The sequence below is a fragment of the Ptychodera flava genome (assembly GCF_041260155.1).
Source record: "Ptychodera flava strain L36383 chromosome 3 unlocalized genomic scaffold, AS_Pfla_20210202 Scaffold_25__1_contigs__length_14229661_pilon, whole genome shotgun sequence".
NCBI classification, from domain to species: Eukaryota; Metazoa; Hemichordata; class Enteropneusta; family Ptychoderidae; genus Ptychodera; species Ptychodera flava.
Genome location: NW_027248279.1, coordinates 13,716,517 through 13,740,551, shown reverse-complemented (window position 1 = coordinate 13,740,551; position 24,035 = coordinate 13,716,517). Strand labels below are relative to the sequence as shown.

At 39.6% G+C, this 24,035-nt stretch overlaps 1 protein-coding gene across 1 annotated transcript; it reads right to left on the bottom strand.

Annotated features, from left to right (window-relative positions):
• Nucleotides 1–2,715: 2,715 nt before the first annotated feature.
• On the bottom strand, nucleotides 2,716–3,929 carry LOC139125453 (uncharacterized). Its single transcript, XM_070691535.1, has 2 exons — nucleotides 3,883–3,929; nucleotides 2,716–3,358 (listed from the first exon to the last, which is right to left on the bottom strand). Exons 1-2 carry the CDS (start codon nucleotides 3,927–3,929, stop codon nucleotides 2,716–2,718), a joined length of 690 nt encoding a protein of 229 aa, XP_070547636.1.
• Nucleotides 3,930–24,035: the final 20,106 nt, after the last annotated feature.

Below are 24,035 nucleotides of genomic sequence, written 5' to 3'. Positions count from 1 at the left end.
ATACGATCATCTCTACAGGTATCAGCTTTTCACAAGATGTCAGAGTGCATATCGTGCCAACCATAGCACTGAGACCGCTCTCCTACGCGTCCATAACGACATTATGCTTGCCCTGAATCAAAAGAAGGATGTTATTCTCGTCATGCTTGATCTGTCCGCCGCATTTGATACGATCGACCATGATATTTTATTACATCGCCTCCGATCTAGATTTGGAATCACTGGTACAGTACTTTCGTGGTTTCGATCATATCTTGCCGATCGCAGTCATCGTGTCAAGGTTGGAACTGTGTTTTCTCATCATTCGCAAGTGAAGTATGGCGTTCCACAGGGATCTGTCCTCGGGCCAATTTTATTCACGCTCTACACAGCACCACTAGAGGATATTATAGTCGGCCATGATCTTGATGATGAGAAGTAACATGCTGGTGCTGAACGATAACAAAACTGAAGTTGTTCATTTTTCATCAGGCTTAAAAAAGATGCAGCAGAACTGAATAACCTCAGGATTGGTGAACTTAACATCACTCCCTCCCCTTTCGTTCGGAATCTTGGAGTTATTCTCAACAGGGATGGCTTTATGTGTGACCATACCAGTCAGCTTTGTAGGAACGCATATTTCTCTTTGTCAAAAATAGGTAAAATTCGTAAATTACTGGACAAGCCCACTACAGAGAAACTCATCCACGCATTCATTACCTCCAGACTTGACTATTGCAACAGTCTGTTTTATGGCATTTCAAATGACCTGTTACATCATCTGCAGTCTGTTCAGAATGCGGCAGTCCGCCTAGTCACAGGTAGCGCGAAAATATGACCACATCACTCTCGTTCAATTGATTTACACTGGCTACCTGTAAAAGCTCGAATACATTTCAAGATTTTACTAACTACTTTCAAGATTGTCACATGTGATGCACCTCTGTATTTGACTGATTTAATTGACCTATGTGTACCGGCAAGAGATTTACGATCTTCAGAGAAATTGCATGTGACTCCTCCACGTGGCTACTTTAATAAGTCCTACGGTTTTCGGTATGTGCTCCTTTGGTATGAAATGCACTGCCTTCAGAAATTCATTGCGCCAGAAATATTGCATCTTTTAAACGTTTTTAAAGTCCCACCTTTTTACTAAATTTTACTCGTAAATTGCAGGTTTCAAGTTTTTAACTGTCTTCTTGTATCGTTTTTAATAGTTGTGTACAGCGCACGGAGATGTTTGGGAGTGCGTTTTTTAAGAATTAAATATTATTATTTATTATTATTATTATTATTATTATTATTATTATTATTATAATTATAGTTATTATTATTATTATTATTATTATTATTATTTTATTATTATTATTATATTATTATTATTACAAGTGTAGGGGCTATAAGTATTATATAGAAATCTAATAACAGTTCATTGAAGCTGTGGGAATTCTGAAAAAGAGGTGTTCGAATGCAGGCCCATCGTGGCAGTCGTGGGCGCGCACAAAACAAGGCACAGTGACTATGGAGAGTCTATATATGCCAGTGTATTTGCTGCAAATATACCATCACGCATGCGCACTCGTTTGCCAGTGTAGTCTGCCAATATGAGCATGGGCAATTGAGTTTACCTGCGCGTGAATGTGTAGTCTGTACACTACGTCTCGTGCTATAATCTTGTCGTTGAGCTTTGCATGTTGACAGAAACTGGAATTACTGCAGAGAATACTTTTCAGGACATCACAAGTGAGTCCCTAAGGTAACAAGCAGGACGTTTAGGAAATCCTTTCAGAATGTTTATGCCGTCTGTGGACATTTTGTGGAGTTTAAGCTTATACGACGGTATACAGTATTTCTACTGTACATATTGCCAGATAACATGCGATGGAATTTTGCGTTTCACGTCGTTCAATCATTCAGATGGAAATGCCAGACTTCTCAAAACTGTGAAAAAAATCAGGGTGACAGACTTTGGAATGCTAACTCTTGTATAACAATGACATTGAAGACATTTGTATTTGAGCTCGGCAACATTTTTTGATTTGAGAACTCTCATCATGGCTGATTCACTGAAACAGTGAGTATTCAACAACTTTTTCCTGTGTCCATGTAGCACTTGTGCAAAATAAGCGAGTCCACAGGCCTTTGGCGAATCAATAAATGAGTTTTTCACCAAGCTGAAAGGTTGAAAGATGCGTCCGTCCCTTTGGGACGAGCTAGATAAATGCAATCAAACCCAGCTGGATTTGACATACATAAGATTTTTTTGGCTCTATATTTTCTACAGATGACACATTTGGCTACGAGGTTGTGGATTGCTGTAGGCGCTCGTAGAATCCATTATTTCTCTCTTAGCTTTGCCAGCCCTGAGTTCCTTCCAAGGTGTCCGACTTCTTTGTGGGTTTCTTGGAGTATGAATGTTCACACTGGTGAGTCTTTAGGCAACACTATCGGGTGCTTGCTGTCTGGTGACACTGAGGCATATTCCAGGCATCCGCCAACTTGTATTATTCATTTATCCCAAAATTGGGTCTAATTTATATAATGGGCTTATCTCCTGACCTGTTGCTTTCTCTTTTGTAGTGCCATTTTGTCTGGAAAATGCTTTCGTTGCACGTAATTCATGATGGCATCTTCTGCCCTTAGTAGATTATCTAGTGAAAGAGGTGGGATTGTTGTTTCACAGCTCTCTTCCATGGAATCTCCATTGATGTCTTCACCCCTTTGTTTTCTTTTATATCACCTGTCTTGAAGGATTTTCTTTGCTAGCAGAAACCATCCCTCTATCTTCTTTAGTTTCATCATGCTGGAATAGCATAGTAGATCTTTTCTACCCCAAACTCCTGCTCTACTGGTATGTGCTGTACACAGATGCTTCCCGCTTGACTTCTGGGTCTTTATTATATAGCGCTCTGGAGATGTCCTGCTGTGTAGCCCATCCTCTTTCTCGTTTCCACAGGAAATCTGGTTCTTGCAGCCATCTTTTGTTTTGCAGAAAATAACTGCAGTCAGTCCCCTAGATGCGTCGTCTGCTTGGTTGTATTTTGTGTCGACATACTTCCACTGTTTACTGTCCGAACCTCCATGTGTAATGTTAATTTGATTGGCTACGAAGATGTAGAATTGGGAGGTTTCATTGGCACAGTACTTGATCACTGATGTCCTGTCTGTCCAGAAAGATACTTTGTCATTTTTAATGTTGAGTTCTTCTGCCAACATTCTGTTCATTCTCACCGCAACTGTAGCTGCTGTCAGTTCCAGGCGTAGGATGGTAATTTTCTTCGGTGGTTCAACCCTTGCTTTCCCCATAAGGAAGGCACAGTGCCTTCTTTCGTCTTTGTGTATGAGTCCAATATACAATGCAACACCATATCCACATTCACTAGCATCAGAAAAGTGATGTATTTCACAAATCTTGACTTCGCCAAAGTCTGTTGGTTTATAGCTCCTCTGAGCTAATACGTTTTCTAGTTTTGGAAGATCTGATAGCCATCTTTGTCATGTCTTCCAATCGTCGTCTTTGATCTTTGCATCCCAGTCAATACCTCTACGACACAAGTCTTGAGGTAATATTCTTGCAGGTAGGATGAATGGGGCTGCAAGTCTAATGGGATCATATACTGAGCTGATAATTGATAGTATGCCTCTTCTTGTTGCAGGCCTGTTTTTAATGTTCATCTGGAATCCTACTGTGTCTGATTCACCGACAATGATGTACCTAGGGCACGCTTTACTGGTAAGCAGTCGTATTCCAGCTTCAGATCTTTGATTTCCTCAGCTCTTTTTTTCTTTTGGTATAGTCTCCAATTGTTCACGGCTGTTGCTCACCAACTTCATTAGACAGAAACTGCCCTTCTTGCAAGGATGTTGTATCCTAAACTCTATAGACCTTTGACCTGGGCTTACCCAGAATACTGTTCGTTGTTGTTGCTGTTCTCTGTAATGGCGGGCATTGTGTGTTCACGTGAATAAAGCATTGTAATATGATAACATCATATGCATCAATGCCCAGGCGAATGTTATATCTGGCGACGAGGTGGGATCCTCAGAGAAGGTAAATAGAACTATTTCATCACAATTTCATCGTGGATGCCTGGAAGATGTCCGAGGGAAACAGTGCCGCCTGGGGAAACATGACTTTATTGGACATCAGAGACCTGACTTGTTTTAACGTCAATGAAGACCCAAACACCATTTCTCAAAGATCGAAGAAATGGATAAGAGCATTTGAACTCTATCTAGTCGGTAAGGGAGTAACTGCAGAAGCACAGAAACAAGCATTACTGTTACATACTGCTTGACAAGGAGTGCAAGAGAAAGAGATTTATTTCATGCTGGTAGGTGAAGACCCTGACAAAAAGTACGAGGACACGCTGCAAGTATTGAACAATCATTTTGTCCCCAAAGCAAACATACCATTTGAGAGACACAAGTTTAGACAAATTGCCCAGACCAGTGACGAGATGGTCGACCAGTTAGTATGTAGGCTCAGACAATGAGCAAGTACATGTTGATAAATGTTACTCTATGCATATACGCAGAAAGTTTCTCGAGAAACAAAACGACTAACTAGTGATATACTTGTTATCGCTCATGCCCAAGAAGCTGTTGACTTACAATGCAGTCAATGGGAGAGAGGAAACCTCAAGTAAAGTAAATGCAGTCGGTGGAAAGAAACAAGGCCAGAGGAGAAGTGCCCCAAAAGCAGGTAAAAGACATTATACCAGTAACACTTGCTATAATTGTGGGAGGCGAGGACATTTTGCCAGAGATCCTGCTTGTCCAGCTAGGGGACAGAAATGTTGAAACTGTGAGGAGATAGGACATTTCTTCAAAAAGTGCCCAAAGAGAATAATAGAAAGCCAACGTCAGACAGGAAAACATAGACGCAATCAAGGATGTGGAAGAATAGAAATGAGCAGAATGACAGTGCCAACTACATTGAAGGTGAGCAGTCTGAGCAATGGAGAGGTTCCATGCAGAAACCAGACTAAGTGTTATATATTGGAGGCGTTGAAGTACAAGATATTTTGACTGTAATCTCATGGGTCAACACACATGGAAGTACCTGAAAAGGAAGGGAGTCCAGTGTACATCACGCAAGACTGCACAAGTATTGTTTGCATACGGCACACACAGAGCCATTGCCAACACTAGGCACATTCACTGTTGATATCATGTTGCCAGACAAATTGAGGTGCAGAGCTGACTTTGTTGTTATCAAAGGTAGAGAGAGAATATTACTATGCAGAGAAACTGCAGAACGTCTCAACCTTCTCTGCATTGGGCCAATACACGCCAACAGTGTTGTGCATGGAGAATATAAAGACATACTCCAAGAAGTCAGTCTTCTGAAAGACTATGAACTAAAGCTGAATATTGACGATTGTGTGAAGGCGATCGCTCAGCAATTTCGCAGAATTCCCTACGGGTTACGGAAAATGTTGATGCCAAGCTCGATGAAGTTTTGTCTATGGGTAACAGAGGAATTACCAGAAGGACGACCGGAGGGGTGTCGCCACTCCTAGTTGTGCCCAAGCCAGACAAGGATGCAATAATCTGCGTTGACATGAGACGTGCAAATGAAGCCCTAGTCCACGAGCGCCAACCAATTCCAACTTTAGATGAGTTACTGCATGATATGAATGGCAGTACAGTGTTCAGTCGTCTCGATTTGAAGTGAGACTTCCACCAAATTCGACTAAGTGAAGAAAGTCGCCACATTACAACTTTTGCGCCTCACAGAGGACTATATAGGTATACCCGACTGATGTTCGGTGTGAATTTGGCCCCGAAGAAATATCAGCAAATAATATGTGATGTATTCCGTGACTGTGACGGTGTGGAAAACATAGCTGATGATGTGATAATACATGGTAAAGGCTTCAAGGATCATAATGAGAAGCTGTTTGCAGCACTCGATCGCGTGAGGGAAGTCGGACTATAGCTAAATGACGATATGTGTATGTTCAGAGTGACGAAGTTGACATTCTTGGATAAGTCTTAAGACAGAGGGGTGTCAGCCCGAGTGAGGAGAAAGTCACGGTGGTACAAAGAACGCCAGCGGGGCAAGATCATTCAAGGGTCTTGTACAGTTTCTGTCTAAATTCATTCCCGATTTATCATCAATTGCAGAACCAATCCAGAGACTGACTCGCAAGAACGTAATCTTGGAGTGCGGAACCACACAAAAATACATTCGAGAGAATGAAAGAGCTTATTATATGTGCTGATTGAGACATAGCATACTTTTGTATGGACTGTGAGAAAAGAATTGTTGCAAATGTATTGCCTTTGGGATTAGGGGCCATTTTGCAACTGCAAGACAACGAATGGAGAGTCATATTGTATGTGTCAAAGAGTCTCACAGATGTCGAACGGCGATACAGCCAAACTGAGAAGGAAGCATTAGTATTAGTTTGGTCATGTGAAAGTTTCAATATGTACATCTTTGGTAGAGAGTTTGAGCTCAAAACCGTCCACAAGCTGCTAGAGTGCATATTTTCAAACTGCTCAAAACCATCTGCCCAGATGGGTGCTACATCTACAGGCTTAACATTTCACAGTTGTTTACAGACCACGGAAAACAAATATAGCCAATGCATTGTCTAGGCTGAACTCGAGACATCAACATGATGAGAAAGATGACTATGACTATGCCAGAGCTGTTGCAAAAATAGCGTAACTGTTGCCTTGACAGCCAAGGAAATAGAGAGAGCATCAGCCAGTGATCCAGATCTGAACTGTATCAAGAATTGTGTGAGAAGCGGAGATTGGAGAGACTGTAATGTACAGGCATACATACATGTGAGAGAAGAGTTATACACAGTAGGAGAAATACTATTACGAGACAACAGAATCGCAATTCCACAATCAATGCGAGGTCATGTATTGGTATTAGCACATAGGGACATCAAGGAATAACCAAGGTTAAAAACAGACTGTGAACAAGAGTTTGGTGGCCTAAAATAGACAGAGATGCCAAACGAATATGTAGAAATTGGTTGTCAAGTTGTCAGTCAGTACTCACCACCGGAACCAGTGTCCCGAGCAATACCGCCAAGTGGGCCATGGCGGGATTGCAGTGCAGATTTGTTAGGTCCGTTACCTTCAGGAGAACAAATACTAGTCATCGTTGACTTCTATAGCAGATATTATGAAGTTGCTATAATGAGGTCAATACCAGTGCCAAGGTCATTGATGCATGGACTCCTATATTCGCCAGATTCGGACTGCCATAATCACTGAGGACTGACAATAGATCACAGTTGATATCAGACGAATTAGAGGCATTTCTGAGAGAAAATGGAATTGAACACAGGGCAACTACGCCATTATGGCCACAAGCTAATGGCGAGGTGGAACGCCAGAATTGCACATCGATGAAAGCACAACGCATTGCCCAAATTGAATTCAAGGACTGGCGTAGAGAGATGCAAAGATTCCTGACAGCGTATCAATCTATGCCACAATCAATTACGGGAGCTATGCCTTTCTGTATGATGTTTAATCAAGAAATGAAGTCGAAGCTATCTGAGTTGTGTCGTGAACCTACAGTAGCTGATGAAGAGATCCGAGATCATGATTGGGCAAGAAAACTTGCAGGCAAACAGTACTCAGATGCAAAACGCCAAGCACAAATAATCCAGTAGTAGTTGGAAGATAAAGTGTTGTTGAGAAATAACAAAAATAACAAGATGTGGCCGAACTTCAACCCAACCCCTACAAGGTTATCAACAAACAGGAGGATAAGTTACCATTAGAAACAAAGATGGAGTTGAATACAAACGCAATATGACATTTGTGAAAAAGTATGAGGAGTGCATTACCAGAGATAAAACAGACCAGCAGATGTCGCCAACCAAACCTGTGGAACAGCGACCAGAAGTGATCTCAACAGACACACATGTTTCATCAACGATCAGATCCAAACCAACACGTGACATTAGGATACCAAAACGTTTTGATGAGTTTGATCATGTTCATTGTTCACAGTTTATTGTTCGAGTTAACCATGTTGAACTGAAAAATAATGAATGATAAAATGGACTCATAAGGACTCTGATAAACTGATTAATCAGAGCAGATTATTTATTTGTTTGTTATTGTTCAATCCATTAAGAGACATCAGTGGTCTAAGAAAAGACTATTGACTTTTTACCTGGGCTTACCCGAATACTGTTCGTTGCTGTTCTCTGTAATGGTTGAAATCATGTGTTCACATGAATAAACCATTGTTATCAGATAACACCGTGTGCATCATTGCCCATCGAGGCGAATGTTATAAAGCAGCAGTGAGATCTTGTGTCAACGTGATTGCCTTCTTGGCGTTTTCTACTGACTTGAGGCAGTCATCTACGTAGAGGTCTCTCTTTATTGTATTGACAACTTCCTTGCTGAATAGGTGACTGTTGTCATCAGCCATCTTGTGTAGTGCTGTGTTCGCGCACCTTGGGGATGATACTGCACTGAACAGGTGAACCATTATTTTATAGACTCCTGGAGGGCTTTCTAAGTTTCCATCTGGCTACCAAAAGAAGCGTAGACAGTCACTGTCCTCTTCTTTAACATTTACTTGGTGAAACATAGCCTCTGCCATTAAGCGATTGGTTCCTGTTGAAATCGTAGTAGCACTCCCAGTAGATTATTCGTCAGATCCGGCCCTTGTAGTAGAAGGTTGTTCAACAACACCCCTTGGAACTTCGCTGAACAGTCAAAGACAACACAGATCTTCTCTGGTTTCTTTGGATGATATACTCCATGGTGGGGTATATACCATACCCTTCCATCGTCTCGATCTAATTCGTCATTAGGGACTTGTATTGCGTATCCCTTCTCAATTATATCTGCCATGAACTTCTGGTAGTCGGCATGGAACTTTGGGTTGTTTCTCAACTTTCTTTCAAGCCCTTTAAAGCATGGTAAGGCATACTGCTGGTGGTCGGGTAGTCGATTCTTTAAGTTTTGAATTGAATGAAGACCCATTTAATAGTGTCTATATACTAGCTCAATGTTTCGGTTTCGTTTACTTTCTGCATGAACTTCTTGTCTTCTTGGGAATGTTCCCTTTTGTCATCTCTCATGCGCTCAGAAAAATCAAGGTCAATTGAATGTCGCACTATCCTGTCTAGTTTATCCAATTCTTCAATATCCTCTATGGCAACAACTTCTATTCTGTAGCTGAGATGATGTTGTCCCTTTTTGTTCAATCTGACCACAGGCCAGGGGATTCATCCTACGCGTGTTTTGCGTGCGTGTGGGGTTGAATCCGGACCATGTATAGTTTCCAGAGAGGTAAATACTGCTGTTTCTCTGGTGCCTATCATCGGTCCAATTTTGGCGTTCATTCTTTGAAGCTACATATCCTTCAAATGCGGCCATCTCATGAGATCTTCTTGACGGGGAATGTAGTCTTAAGAGACGCCTATCTCTGGTTTAGTGTATACTGTTTTCAGCTCCACCTGTGGCTCAGAACAGTCTAGGTCGTAAACTTCTATGCCCATGACTTTATCGCAGGTGTGGGTGCCTAAGCAGTTCACAGTGTTTACCATCAACTTTGTCTTTCTTGCCTATGGTTCCAAGTTTTCTCTGTAACATTTCTGTGCAGAATAATATGACACTACCTGTGTCCAGAAAGACATAAGTCCGTACCATTCTATTTGAGCCCTTCAACTTGAGAGGGATAATGGTCAGCAGGACCTTGCAGTTATCATGATCGCCACTGGTGTCATTGTCTTGACCACCAGTCCCCGTAAAGGACTGTACTTGGTCTACCTCTGCTGTGATGCAGTGTTCTGCAACACTCTCCGCCTGTATCGGTCTCTGTGAATCCTCATTTTTATCAGTTGTCTGTCGACGATCCTTATGTAGCACTATTGGGTGTTTTCCTTGCATTTAGAGCATTTAGCTTTCTGCACGCAATCATTACCCCGATGGCCAGGCTTCAGACAACTAAACGTAGACCTTGGTCATTCAGGAACTTAACAGTATCTTTTTGACTGGCTGCAATCAATCGTTCTCAACTTTTGAAAGGATGATCACTATTTTGGCAGTACAGGCACAGTCTCTGTTGAGCATCGTGTGTTTTTGGGAGGTCGAAGTGTTGCTCTTCTTGCTCCCTTGGTTCGTCTCCTTGTTTGTGGTCATAACACTGGTGGCGAAAGATTGTTCCACTTTATCTGTGCCTTTCTTCTTTTTCACTGGATTGTCGAGACTAGGCATTGATTGCCTGCTGTAGTCCGGGCATGACAGTCTGCTTGCTTCGGACTTCACCAATTTGATGACGTCTTCAAATGTTACTCTTTTCTTGGCCTTGAGTATCTTCGCTGTGCATTTGCTCCAATAATCTTGGATAAAGTAAGGAAGCTTCTTGACAATCCGCTTAATATTTTCTGAATGTTCTAGTAAATCTAGGCCATCAACACATCGGGTTGCTGTCTTACATCGATTCAAGAAGATAGCAAACTTGTCTAATGAGTCAACAATGTCTGGCTTGACTGGGGCCAGTCTAGAACCTTCCTCAGGTAGGCGTTGGCTATTTTGTGTGGATCACCATAGCGGTCTTCCAGCTCCCCCATGGCACCTTGATATGTTTCACTTGTGTCTATACCTGCACACCCTTGAACTGTTTCATTGGCTATGCCTTCCATGAACTGTCTCAGCAGAATGAGTTTATTTTTGTCATCTTCGGCAGTCGCTACTTCTGTTGGAAATTCTGGAAGCTGCTATGCTGACTTCCTCTTCTAAATCATCAGACCAACTGTCACTCTCCCTTTCTATTGTAGGAGTTTTCTTCTTATATCGTCGTACTGGTGTTGTGGTCTTCCGCGGTTTTGTTCTGGACACAATGGACTTGTCCTCCAGTGGTTCAGTCTTAATATTGATGGCGATGCAGTCCTAGAATCCATCACAAAAAACTTATTCAGAGATCTAAGAGAATCAGATTCAGAGATCCTCCTTGAGTTGAAGCTCATGTCTTGCCATGACACGCTCCATGTCTTGCCTCTGCCGCTCTTCTTGGAGTTGAAGTTTATACTTGGCAAGCTCAATTTCTTGCATCTTCCTAAGCTTGGCTGCCAACAATTTAGCTTTTTTCCTTTTGTCTGCTATTGTGGTAGCTGTGAGTGCACTGTGGCTCGTATGTTGGCTGACTCTGCTCAGTCTGCCGACTATAGACGGTTTTGGTGCGCTAACTTGAGAGACACTATCTTCAGGTTCTACATCATCTTGTGGATGAACTGATGTTGGGTTCAATTCTTGTTTGCTCAACCATGCACTGGTGTCTGCAAAGAAGGTCTCAAAAACATCTACAACGTTGACAAGCCAATGGAGGCAATTCGTCTGGCACCTGATCCTTTGGGAGTAAGTCTTCGTATTCCCTGCCGGTGGAGGCAACGCCTTCATTCAGCTCCTTCCAACCTTCAAACTTCAGTTCGACTGTGAATAAGTCTGCCTTATCAGCGATGAGAGCCTGCACTTCATTCGCCCTTTTGATTAGTGAACTCACTGTTTCTCTAAGAAGCTAGCTTTATTAGCTGACATATTTTCAAGTGCTTTTTCAGTCGGTGTTCTGACACGGCTGCAACACACGGGCTCTTGCAATTCATTTTCCGATGATGAACCTTTCATATTCTGTTCTTCCTGTTCCATGGTTTGACTTAGGTGAATATTACAAGTCTGATGTAATTATCGTTATTAGAAATGTAGCGCACAAACAATTCCTTAAGACTTAAAATAATTTGTCTGCAACTACTGTGTAATAGTCATCTACAGCCGATATTCCGTAATGCCTCCCTCTTAAATAAAATGAAGCAAATATCCAATCTGAGTTTCATGTCGTTTATTCGAATATAAGCATACCTTCCAAAAAGAGAATTACAAATTATCTGTACGTACCGGAAGGTTTGGGAACGATTAAGTGAAAACAAATCAAACAAAAGGATACAGGAAGTTACAACTAAGCTGCGTTCACACTATGAATAACAAAAAGTGAGCGCGCTGACCCAGGCTGCCTACAGGGATACGAGGCTCTCCGTTAGTTTTTTTTTATTTCCATCGTATATTGGAGTTGGTCTCTTTATTTGTGCACAGTCTGCTTTAGTTTTTCTTGAAGCGTTGTTTCATATTGGACGTTTATTCTGTGGTGACGTATCAAGCCTGATATTTTGATTTTATTTGACACTTTTGCTTGAACATGGCGTTCTCACATGCTTTGCACTCGTTTAAAAAACTGTCATGTTCTGCAATTGTGTCAATGAGATGGAACAATAGCAGTGCAACACATCTGGCAACCAAAGCGGCGCGGACAATAAGATTTGAAATTCGTCCCCGAGGAAAAAAAGCAGGAATCCGTCATCGTAAATCACGGTCCATTCAACCTATCATATCTGATAACAAACCTGAAGTTGGCAATACATTACCGAGACCTACAAGCGCTTTGGTGGATGTTCCACGACTTTGTAATAATATTCATAAAGTAAAACTAACTGGTGGCCTATGGAACGCATGATCATTAACAGGCAAGGCTGCAGAAATTGCTACAATGATAGTAGAAGAGAAACTGAATTTACCATAGTTAAGTGGACGAGTAGGAGGCGGTTTACGGAATTTAACAGTACAGTTTGCCAGTAAAACTCCGATGCCCGCAGGGCCTAGGAGTTTTATGGCAAACTGTAACATTAAATTCCGTAAACCGCCGACTACGAGTTCGCTTACCGTGTTATACCACGAATTCCACTGAGTTTTAGAGCGCTGTTTGCACGCCGAAAGTTTTTATATGTAATTTTAGTGCATTGCGAGTTGAAACTTTGGCAGGAAAACATTGACGCGTTTTGACACATTGTTGAACGAAAGTAAAAAATAATAACCCATAATTGGATACAACAAAGTTGACTTGTGTTGCTATTGTAGTGCGATGACGTGGTTGAGCACCTGGTTTGATTTGAATTGTATGAATTATGTTTGATTGATTGGTTGGTTGAATGAAGTGAAAAGGTGTTTGCAGATCGACATTAGAGTCACACTTTGCTCATTTGGGCCGAACACTTTTAGCAGCATACATGCACTTGCCGAGTCGCTCTACGTATTTTGATATGGCGGATGAAGTACAAATGAAAGCTGTATCCTGTGCACTTCAACAACCAAAGCCAAAGATGGAAAAGAAAAGTCCCCCTGTCACGCCAGTGCTAACGGCCACAATCGGAAGACCAAGCAACACAGCTGCGTCAGAGAAAGGCGCATCAGAAACTGCAAGTACAAAAAAACAATATCTCTAGATCCACAATGACTATGTTACTGTGTGTGTGTTTGCCTGTAGCTAGATTTAACTTTACCAAAGGCAACTGAAATCTCCATATTCAGTGTTTGGCAACTGACTTTGAAGTCTTATATTTCAGCTTCGAATGATCGTGATAACTATAACCTTAACACATAAGTGATATTTGCAATCAATACCGTTATTTCACGGTGACCTGTAATTGATTTTGAGATGTACAGTCGTGCAAAATTAATTCAGTCCGGTGATTCTTTCAAAGTGTCTTTACTCTGTAATTGACGGTAAAATACATTTCTTCTGCTAATGTCTCGCATTTGTTTTTTTACTCGTTGCCACGTGACTTTCTTTTGTATAAAAAGTGTCCATTTTACAAGTTCTTATGTTTAACAGTGTCCGATTTACTAGTAAACCGGACAGTTTTTAACAAAAGAACTGTCCGATTTACGAGTAAATCAGACACTTTAAAACAAAAAGAACTTGTAAATCGGACACTTTTTAAACAAAAGAAAGCCAGGTGGTAACAATAAAATTTTCGGTTATGGAAATTAGAAAGTATGGTTAGAACAATGGGCACGAGGTGGAGAGCTGTATAACTCATTATACCCGAAAAATGATTAAAGAGCAAAGATCTGTACAAAGAGAAGATAGCATATTTACAAATAGCATTTACTTGATTCGTCCATCAGACTCTAAAACTACTCCAAGATTTTTTACCGATGCAGACGGACTGATGTCAAATGTGCCAATTCATAGGGAATTCAACTTCATCCCACCTCTTCTGAAACGCGATGAAAACTGAATTACTTCAGTCTTGCCATCATTAAGAATCAGCATATTTGATATCATTCATTGAACACATAATACAAGATCTGATCTAACATCTAAGGGGCTATTGCAAACAACATAAATATGAGAAACATCTGCGCACAACATGTATTCCAAACCATGAGCAGAATTATATCATCAAGAGGTGCAGTGTGCAATGTAAGAGGATAGGACCAAGTACCAAACCTTGTGGTACATCATAGTATAAAACGGCATCTTTTGAAGTTGTTGTGTGGATAGATACACGTTGTACACGATTTGATATATATGAGTGTAGCCACTTCAAAACTACACCTGCTACTCCGAAACTAGATCGCAATCTGTGAATCAAAAAGCATGGTCGAGAGTATTGAACACAGCTGACAAATGTAGCATAACCATAACTACATCTTTTCGAGAGTCTAACGCAATCATAAAATCATTATGCACTCGTAGAAGGGCTATTTCAGTTCTGTTGTGCGGGCAATTGTCAAACTTTAAATTTCCTGAGCATTTCAATTTTTGTTCAAAAAGTCCATAAATGCACTACTTAGTTGGTTCAAAGGAATGTCCGTTGGCCGAATTTTTGCACTTGCTTTATTTGTTCCGGTTAATTCATCGACTATGGCAAAGAGATCCCTGTTATCGACGGCATCAATGCGTGATCGGTGATGGTCTGGTTTTACTTGATCCATACGTCGATTGTATTATGTTTTTAACGACAAATATCTCACGATGGATGACCATTTGGATGCGACGCCATTTTTGTTCACATGGCCGTACAGTTTTCCTCATAATCATCAGTTCTTCTGTATACCACGGTGCTCTTGGTTTGACAATGACAGTTTTAGGTGTCATCGGTGCCAACTCACCAAGAATACTGGTGACAGTGTTTCCATATAATTTGCAGAGCTCATTGGTATCATTAGTCTGCTGATAGTCGGTTAGAGATGAAGATAATCTTGACTGCAATTCGGAACAATCCATTGAACGAAAATTCCGCTGGGATCGTGTAACTTTCATACTTGATGGTCCAGCAACATTCAAGGTAAATGAACCAGGCTATGATCAGACGTAAGTATATCAGAGACGGAGACATAGTCCAGAAGATGGTCAGATGCGCGTGTTATTAGGAGGTCAAGTGTTTGTCCGAGCACGTGTTAGTTGAGTTACGTGTTGTCGGAGATATTTGGAGTCGAGAACATCGATAATTTAGCTATGCCGCGTGACTCTGAACTGTTCATATGGAAATCAAAGTCTCCCACTATCAATAAATGTCCAGGTGATGGAATGACGATTTCTAGTAAATTTGAAAAATCCGATAGGAAATCATTCGTTGAATTAGTATTTTTTGTTGATCTTGGTGGTCGGTAAAGAAGATAAGACACAAAATTTCACTGCGAGATCTTATGTAGATATAAAGCGACTTGAATGATTTAAATCATTTGCGGATTTGCCAATGACATTCGAATTAAAACGTTGTAAAACAGTCACTCCTCCACCTCTATGATTACCCCATGGTCGTTGATGGATTGTGAAACCAGATAAAGCTGAAATAATGTCGCCTACGACAAGATCAGTGGGCTGCCATTCCCTCACTAGTAAAATAGGAATTGGTTAGGGGTAACATATTGACCGCTAGTCGGAAGTACCATAATCAATACATTCTTAGAAAGCCCAGATAATTCCCTTACCATTGGTATACAACCTATATGGCCATAAAATATAATTGTAAAATTTGCTTAATTCGAAACCCAATAATTAAGTGCCTGTTCCTCCAAACAATTTTTAACAAGGTATTTATATATCTTTTGAAAAGAAGTTAATGCAATAAAGAAGTAAACACATTTAAAGTGTGTATCTTGAGATTTATTGGGTGAGTCGATGGTTTTCCTAATATGTGGTATGCTGTATGTCCCTCAATAATATACATTTAAGGGATAGGGGTAAGGGTAATGTTTCCTCTACTACCAAACGCAGCGAATAAGGAAGCCTCATAAATATAATATCTCTGAAACTTTAAGGCAGTTATTTTTCCAACGAGATACGGCTTGATGGGGTAATCTCAAAAATTATGCAGTGACAATGTCTTAACTCAAAAGTTTGTGTTGCTTTACTGATATTTAATTGTTAAAAGGAACATGAAAAATACTCTATAGGGCATTAAATAGCACTAAAAAGTTAAATGGTGGTAATAACTCAAGCAAGGGAAAGAAAGTTAACAGCTGTATAACAGCTTGGATTTCAACAAAATCGCTTATTTGATAGAACTTTAGGATGAGGCATCACAGGAAGAATGTATGCGCATGTTTTCGGGGAATTTCGGCATAAGACATCAATATGAAAGTTCTTTTTAATGATGTAAACAAGTTCAATACGCATAATGTTTATAACAATTCGTCAACCAGATATGAACTGAATGTGCTCACGTGTACAACAGATTCATTAATAGTCAGTAAACAGACTAGAAAATTTTGGCATTTACTCAACTTGACCTACTAATGTAACCGCTTTATGGATGACTTTTGAGTGTGACAAAATTACAAAATTAGTTATCAGGCATTAAAATTGACTGATGACTCGACATGCATTCACATTTATCAGACACTACGGGACGCATGAAATAATACAGTTAACATGAATTACTGCATACATTTTGACTGTTATGACGTTGTGTAAAACAATTGTACCTTTGACCTGTCTCATATTAAAGGGTACAAATCAACGAGCAAGGACATGTTACACAACATTTGCAGGCCTCAGGATAATCACTAACCAAAACTGAGGAACAAAGACAGACATTGTATATTCTGACAGCAGTTCAATTGAGCAAACTACGCGGAGTGGAGAGAGACTTCTGATAAGACTAGACTTGTATACGGTCTACTGCCTATTGTATTGTCTATTGTATTATGTTTTTCAATATTTCTGTCAATAAACCAAATTCTTACCAATATAATCGACACCCGTGTGAGGCGTGTAATAGGAACAATCATATATCTGTTATATCACTATATGTAGCAGGTTTCACCAACTTTCGCGTAGTTCTCTCAGGGTTAAATCACTATTACAAACCTTTATTTATAATATGTAAATAAGCTAATTATTAACTTGACAAGCCCAATGCTTCTCATTACAATTAAAATTTATCATATCAATGTCTGTAGCAAGTTTCATCAAATGTAATGCTGAAATTTTGGAGTAATATCACTAATTCCAAGTTCATTAAATATGCAAATGAACCCTAACTTAACTCCACACAACTAAATGATTTACACCACAATTAGCTATCTGTCGGATCACTATCTGCAGCAGATTTCATCACATTTGATCCACTTATTTCAGAGTTATATGACTAAATACAAAACTTCATAAAATATGCAAATGAGCTATTTGTTAGCTTGACACTACTAAGTGCTTTACACCACAGTCAGATCAGTATCTGCAGCAGAAGTCATTAAATTTCGTGCAGTTATATCCGAGTTATATGACTAATTATAAAACTTCGTAAAATATGCAAATGAGCTATTTATTAACTTGACACTACCCAATGCTTCTAAGTATAATTAGATATATATCAGATCAATATTTGTTGCATAAATCATCACGTTTGGTGCAGGAATTTCAGAGTTATCTCACTAATAATAAAAGTTCATTAAATATGCAAATGAGCAGGTACTTGACATGACAGTCATAGCATCATCATACTGTTCTAAGATCGTCATCTATGAAAAGTTTCATGAAATTTTGTGCAGTATTTTTTGACATATGTCTACTCTGTCATTACCGTCTCCATAGGGAAACCATTGTACGGAAAAAATGATATTGCATAACTTCATTAATATGCAAGCCACACTAAGCAAAATCTAATAAGTTCTTGCAAGTAGCGTATGATACCTATGTATCAAATATGACTTGAATATGTTCAGGCGTTTTTGACTTATCGTGTAAACAGACAGACTGACACACACACACACTAACATACACACACACACGGACAGACAGACAGACATCGCTATAACATAAGCCCATGTGTAAACACGTGAGCTAAAAATTATATATTTCCACACCACAACACTCAATTGGATTGCATAGTCTTCACGCTAAGTTGATATGACAGCAGCAACAATCAATCCCTTTTCTTTAATTGTATCGCGCGAGATATACAAGCAATAAAGCACCACTTGGAAGGGATGCCACACGGAGTTGACAGGTAAGCAACATATACGCACGATCTATACTCTTGTGTATATGGAGTGAACTGATCAAAACCGACTTGTATACCCAACCTATAGGGGCTGTTTATTGCTATATTATATCTCAGTATATTGAAACTTGTAATGAAAATAAAAACCATGTGAAAGAAACCATCTTTAGAGATAAGAATGGCCAACTTTGCAGTATATCATAAATATATGCACAGTCACGTGACCGTATGGGCGGATCAGAGCTCACTATTAATAGTATCACTTTAATACCACACGGGAACACGAGAGAATCTTTTATCGCTCAAAACGAATTACCATTATTCCACAATATAGCTTCTCAATACTAAGATAGATGGATTGACAACACTTTACCTTCCTTGCCGGAAAAAAAGAGATCATAACCAATTTGTCGAAATTATTTTACCAACGCCGAACACTGCGGTATATACTCTCAATGAGGATTACATTTTCGACTGGGTACTAAAATTCAATAGCAAAATAATTCTGGAACTAAAACCCGAAAAGCAAAATGTCACAGAACACGTCAAAATTACACAACTAAATAGTAAACAGAAAGTGAACAAACGCTCTATACACAAGGTTATAAGAAGGCGAGACAAACCCCAGAAAATGACTAAAAGGCTTATTCCCATTGACAACTCAATGTCCAAAAAGCCTTATAGATGAATCTATCCTTATTTTCTTATCATGGATGACATATTTAGCCAATGTTAGATCCTGACATCTTTGAAGCATAGACCCTAAAAACGGACGTTTTAGGGATCGCTCTTGAAGGCACCATTCCACCAGCAAGACCGAACAGAGAGACCAGATTGATCTAATTTTCGAGTGAAATAAGCCACAAGCAGCTGAGAAAAAAAAGAAGTCAACATAATCATCAGAGTCAAGCGAGTTAGACAACGACTTTACACATTATACTCATAAAAAGCATTCAAATGCTTCGTTAAAGGCATTTTTCGCGATCCAAGGTCCCCGCAGTCCGAGATAAGTCTTTCTATAGTGTCAACCTTTTTTCTTCGATTACTGTAATCTACTCCAATAAATTCCCACTAAAATCATTTGTATAATTACACAGGGAGCCTATGACAACAACATATATGCAATTTTCATTTTTCATAGGCCTAAATAACACGCAGAAGAAAGTCATACTCAATGTTTTGTCCAATTGAAAGTCTAATTTTCACCGAAACAAGTAGAGGTAGCCATCTGTAAGCCAAATGAGAATTAATATGAGCAAAAATGGATATTAATTGAGCCTTTTCCATTTCAAATCCCGGTTACTCACAACGGGGTATAAGCGAGATATGTACCTTCATGACAGCCAAGAGTATCGAATGTGTTGAAACCTAGGTGGCCCCTATTCAGTACCACCAGGTATACCTAAAGGGCATACTTACCAGGCCAAAATACCGAGTGTTGATTTCCTTTACTGTGGCAACACCTGGAAAGACACCGTGGCAACCAATCTATCACCCTGATCTTTAACTACGATTTACCTATACACCCAATGAAGCACGGGCATACAAGACAGTTGTACATTACAAAGTTAAGAGAGAGATCGAAGACACTCACTACACAGAACGCAGGATTGAAGGCTGCAAAGACGATTCTTCAAATAGGCAAAAAAGAGGCTAAAAACAACACAAACATTCACAGCAACGACGATAGGTCGGATTTTCTTCCTATACTACGGTACAAAACCAAACCAAATGGTCTTTCAAAGACCACCGCACTACCCTTAAAGCCTGGCTCGAAATGGACCGGGATCATGATAAGTGCAAAGTTTGGTTGGGCGTTTTGCGGCATGGCTCTGCATAATGAGTCTGTTGGTAACGGTTGCGATCGTTCGCATTATCTAAGGAACTGTTTGTTACCATGGTGAATTGCCGATGGATGTTGACGAAACTGTATCCACCTGAATATGAAAGGACGAGCATGTCTGGAAAATGGTATGAAATAGGTAAACGGCGACGTCATGATCGATCGCTATTAAAATTAAGTTCACAACATCAGGTAAGGGTCTGTACTTCCTTGAATCTCGTGTATTACGATACCTGTATTAACGATAACGGTCGCCTGCTCGGTCGCTTGACGGGTGACATCGACAACTCATCATGAGTTATGTTTATTTTCATAGCATTGGTATGTCAAAACCTTACCAGCCCTCCAAACACGGCATGTCATTTCCACGTGTAACAACGGCCGTTTTCGTGGCTAGCATAAGCTTATATATCCAAAACAACTGTTCAGTACCGTCAAGTTCGACCGTAGATTTGGAAGTTGTTAAAAACATGGATCTTTTCGACTGACTAATATTAAATTGATCATGTAGGCTACTATCATGTTTTGAAGGTTGTTTTCGATGTCATTCTCGGTACACACTACAGACTCTGCCTACAGTTTTGTTTTAAAAAGTTCACGCGCTTTTCACAAGAATACATCATACTACAAGTATAGTCCTCTTGCTAAGTCACGTCTGAAAATGGTTCACTTTTGTGATGTCATGGCACAATAAACGCTATCAAAAGAGTTGATGACAATTTACACAAAGTTTTCATCCTTTGCCCGCTGAAAATAACTCTAAACATACTTATAAACATACTTATGGTTTGTTTACATGGTAATTGTTCTCGTATGCACAGCAAATGTTTGACCAGTTTACACCTCTGTGCGTCACTGAATGATTGACAGTTGTATGAATCATGGAACAACTGTCTCCTGTGGGCCATTCCCATTGTTCAGAAGCGATTTATCCCCTAGTCGTCGTAGTTTTAAAGAACTTTGTGAACTTTGCAGATACCTGTATGGCCTGGCTGTTTGCTAATAATTTTTTGTTCGAGCATTGTTTATGCTGATTTTAACGGAGCGGTCTACCTAGCTGTTGTCAGTTGTCACCCAAGCGCCATTATGAATTTTCAATGGGTTGGGGGCCTTTTTATACCCCACACACCGGTTTAAATAGCACTGCAGTAACACAATTGGCACAACATGACCACACACGAAATTGTGTTAAAAACTCAGAAACAGAAAGCGTAATCAAACTAAAAAGCAAAAATAACTGTACAAAATGACAAACAAAATATCTCAAACAAAATATTACAACATACCAATAACGAAACACAGTGACAAACAAAAAACACATATTTTCTAAGAATCTTTCTTCTCACAAATCTAACAATTATAGAAATGAACGCTGTTTGCAAGGCTTGAAATTAATTCAAACACCAAAAGGTCCAAACAGAATCAATCTCCTGGGAGACAAATGAATTCATAGTAAGAATGAGACTCCTATAAATAATACGACGAAAAAACTCAGAAAAATAAATTCAAACACAAGTCCACTGGGACTCCACAAACAACAGAGGAAACACAAGACAGAAACGTTAGCTAGAAGCTACAGTTAACTCTTGTTAGCATTTTCTTCCTCAACGCAAGGCAAACCATAAGACTATTACATAGAGGTATGTGACATACTGCATATTAAGAAAACATGCTCGTGCAGCTATTAAATCCAAAGATACACACTTTCAACATTGTTTTTCTTCTTTATTGCATTAAAGTTTTTAAATATAAATACCTTGCAAAACTGTTTGGAGGAACTGGAACTTAATTGAATTTAAGCAAATCTTACAATTTACATTTCATGGCCGATATAAAACCTAAACGATGTTTGAATATTGATTTATCCCCATTAAGTTGTATACCAATGGTAAGGGAATTTTATCTGGGCTTTCTAAGGATGCATTGTTTATGGTACTTTGTTGTTTTTGTTTCCGACTAGCCGTAAATATGTTACCTCTAACCCATTTCTATTTTACTAGTGAGGGCGTGACATCCGCCAACAAAATAAGTTGTTACACTCTTACACATCATCAGTTAAGTGGCAAGCAAGCAGATTATGACAGCTGAGAATACTTGCTAGCAGAAAACCATAGTTGGTTAAATGCCGTAGAGAGGATTATTTCGATACCTGGCCAATGGACTGTTTTGTGCATATTGTTCACAAAAATCACTTAAAATTGACACAACTAGAGACCTGTAAGTTAGTCAGAAAGACATGGTTTGGTAATAGTCTACTGACTGCATGTGTTTCAAATGCCGAAATGTTTGAGAAGAAATAAATTCTCCAAAAGTGTGAGGACAGTGGTGGTGTGACTCCGAAACGTATCAAGATGGCTACAACAGGTGTGAGTAAAACCAGTCCTACACATCGTTCTGTTTCTGAGAGTCCTGGTAGTCTAGAGCAGTCTCCTTGTTCGGAAAATATGGAACTGTCTCTACAAGACGTTTATACCTGACTAATGGACAAACTTGATTCAGTTTAGTACCGAAATAAGGGATTTGAAAAAGTGTCTGTCGTATTTTGAAGACACGTAGTATTTAGTGCTTAGTATTTCCGATGAGTGGCTGCTTGATATGATTAAAATGAAAATTCGCGGTTCTACTTTTCCGTAAAAAAGGCTGAGCAGATTCAGGCTGAGAAAAAGTTGCAAGCAGAGATTGAGATTTTAGAAAAGCAGGTTAATTTTTCATCCTTGTTGTTACCGTTCGATAAGCTACATTTAAAACAGGAGCAGTTAATTGAGCTTCGTCATATACAGGTCGAAGGCGGTCGAGTTAGGGCACGGGCTAGATTGTCAACTGAAGATGAAAAGCCTACCAAGTACTTTTTTCTCTAGAAAAGAGGAATTTTATTAACAAAACCATTGGTAAGCTTACTTTAGAAGATAGATGGTAGTACTGTAACAGATGTCCATGCTATAAGTAATGCGCCATCCGCGTTCTATAAAAGTCTCTATTCTATGCCTGGGTATTTGGATAATAGTGTCGAGGGTTTTAATAATTTCATGACTCATGGGAACACACTTCCAAAGTTGAGTACGGAGGATAGGGACAGTTTAGAAGGGCCTTTAACTATGCAAGAATGCAAGTATGTTTTACGCTCCATTGCCAATAACAAGTCCACTCGGTACGGATGGATTTCCCGCTGAATTGTACAAGTTTTTCTGGCAAGATATCGGTGACTACGTCGTTCATGCACTAAACCCTGCTCACCATAAAGGCGGGATATTATTACATGCATTACGAAACCTAACAAAATAGGTTCCAAATGAAAAATTGGCGCCCCATCACCTTACTCAATACTGATTACAAAATAGTCTCGGGTGTTATGGCGAATCGCATGAAGAAAGTTTTGCCCATCATTATTCATTCTGATCAGATAGTGTTTTTAAAGGGGAGATTCATTGGGGAAAATACTAGTTGATTTACGATGTGTTGCCGACTTCACAATCGGATAACATTACTGGTTTGCTTGTTTTGTAGACTTTGAGAAAGTATTTGATACTCCTTCATGGAAACTTATAATGTGCTTATTTTAAGTTTGGGCCCGCTTTTCGAAATGGGTCAACGTGTTCTATTCAAATACTACCAGTTGTGTAATTAATAATGGTAACTTTTCAGATTTTTTTTCTTTGGAAAGAAACGTCCGCCAAGGTGATCCGCTCTCTCCTTATTTATTCATCATGCGTGTAGGAATTCTAGCTCATGAAATTAGAGCAAACACGAACATAAAAGGTATCAAGCTGAGAGATGAAGTTTTCTTCTTGGGCAATACGCAGACGATACATTTTCTTTTTGGATGGGACTAAACATTCATTGAGAAATTTGCTAAATGTTTTAAGTGACTTTTCAGAGTTATCTGGTCCTTGCATCAACTACGAGAAAACAAAACTGGTCCAGATATGTTCTAA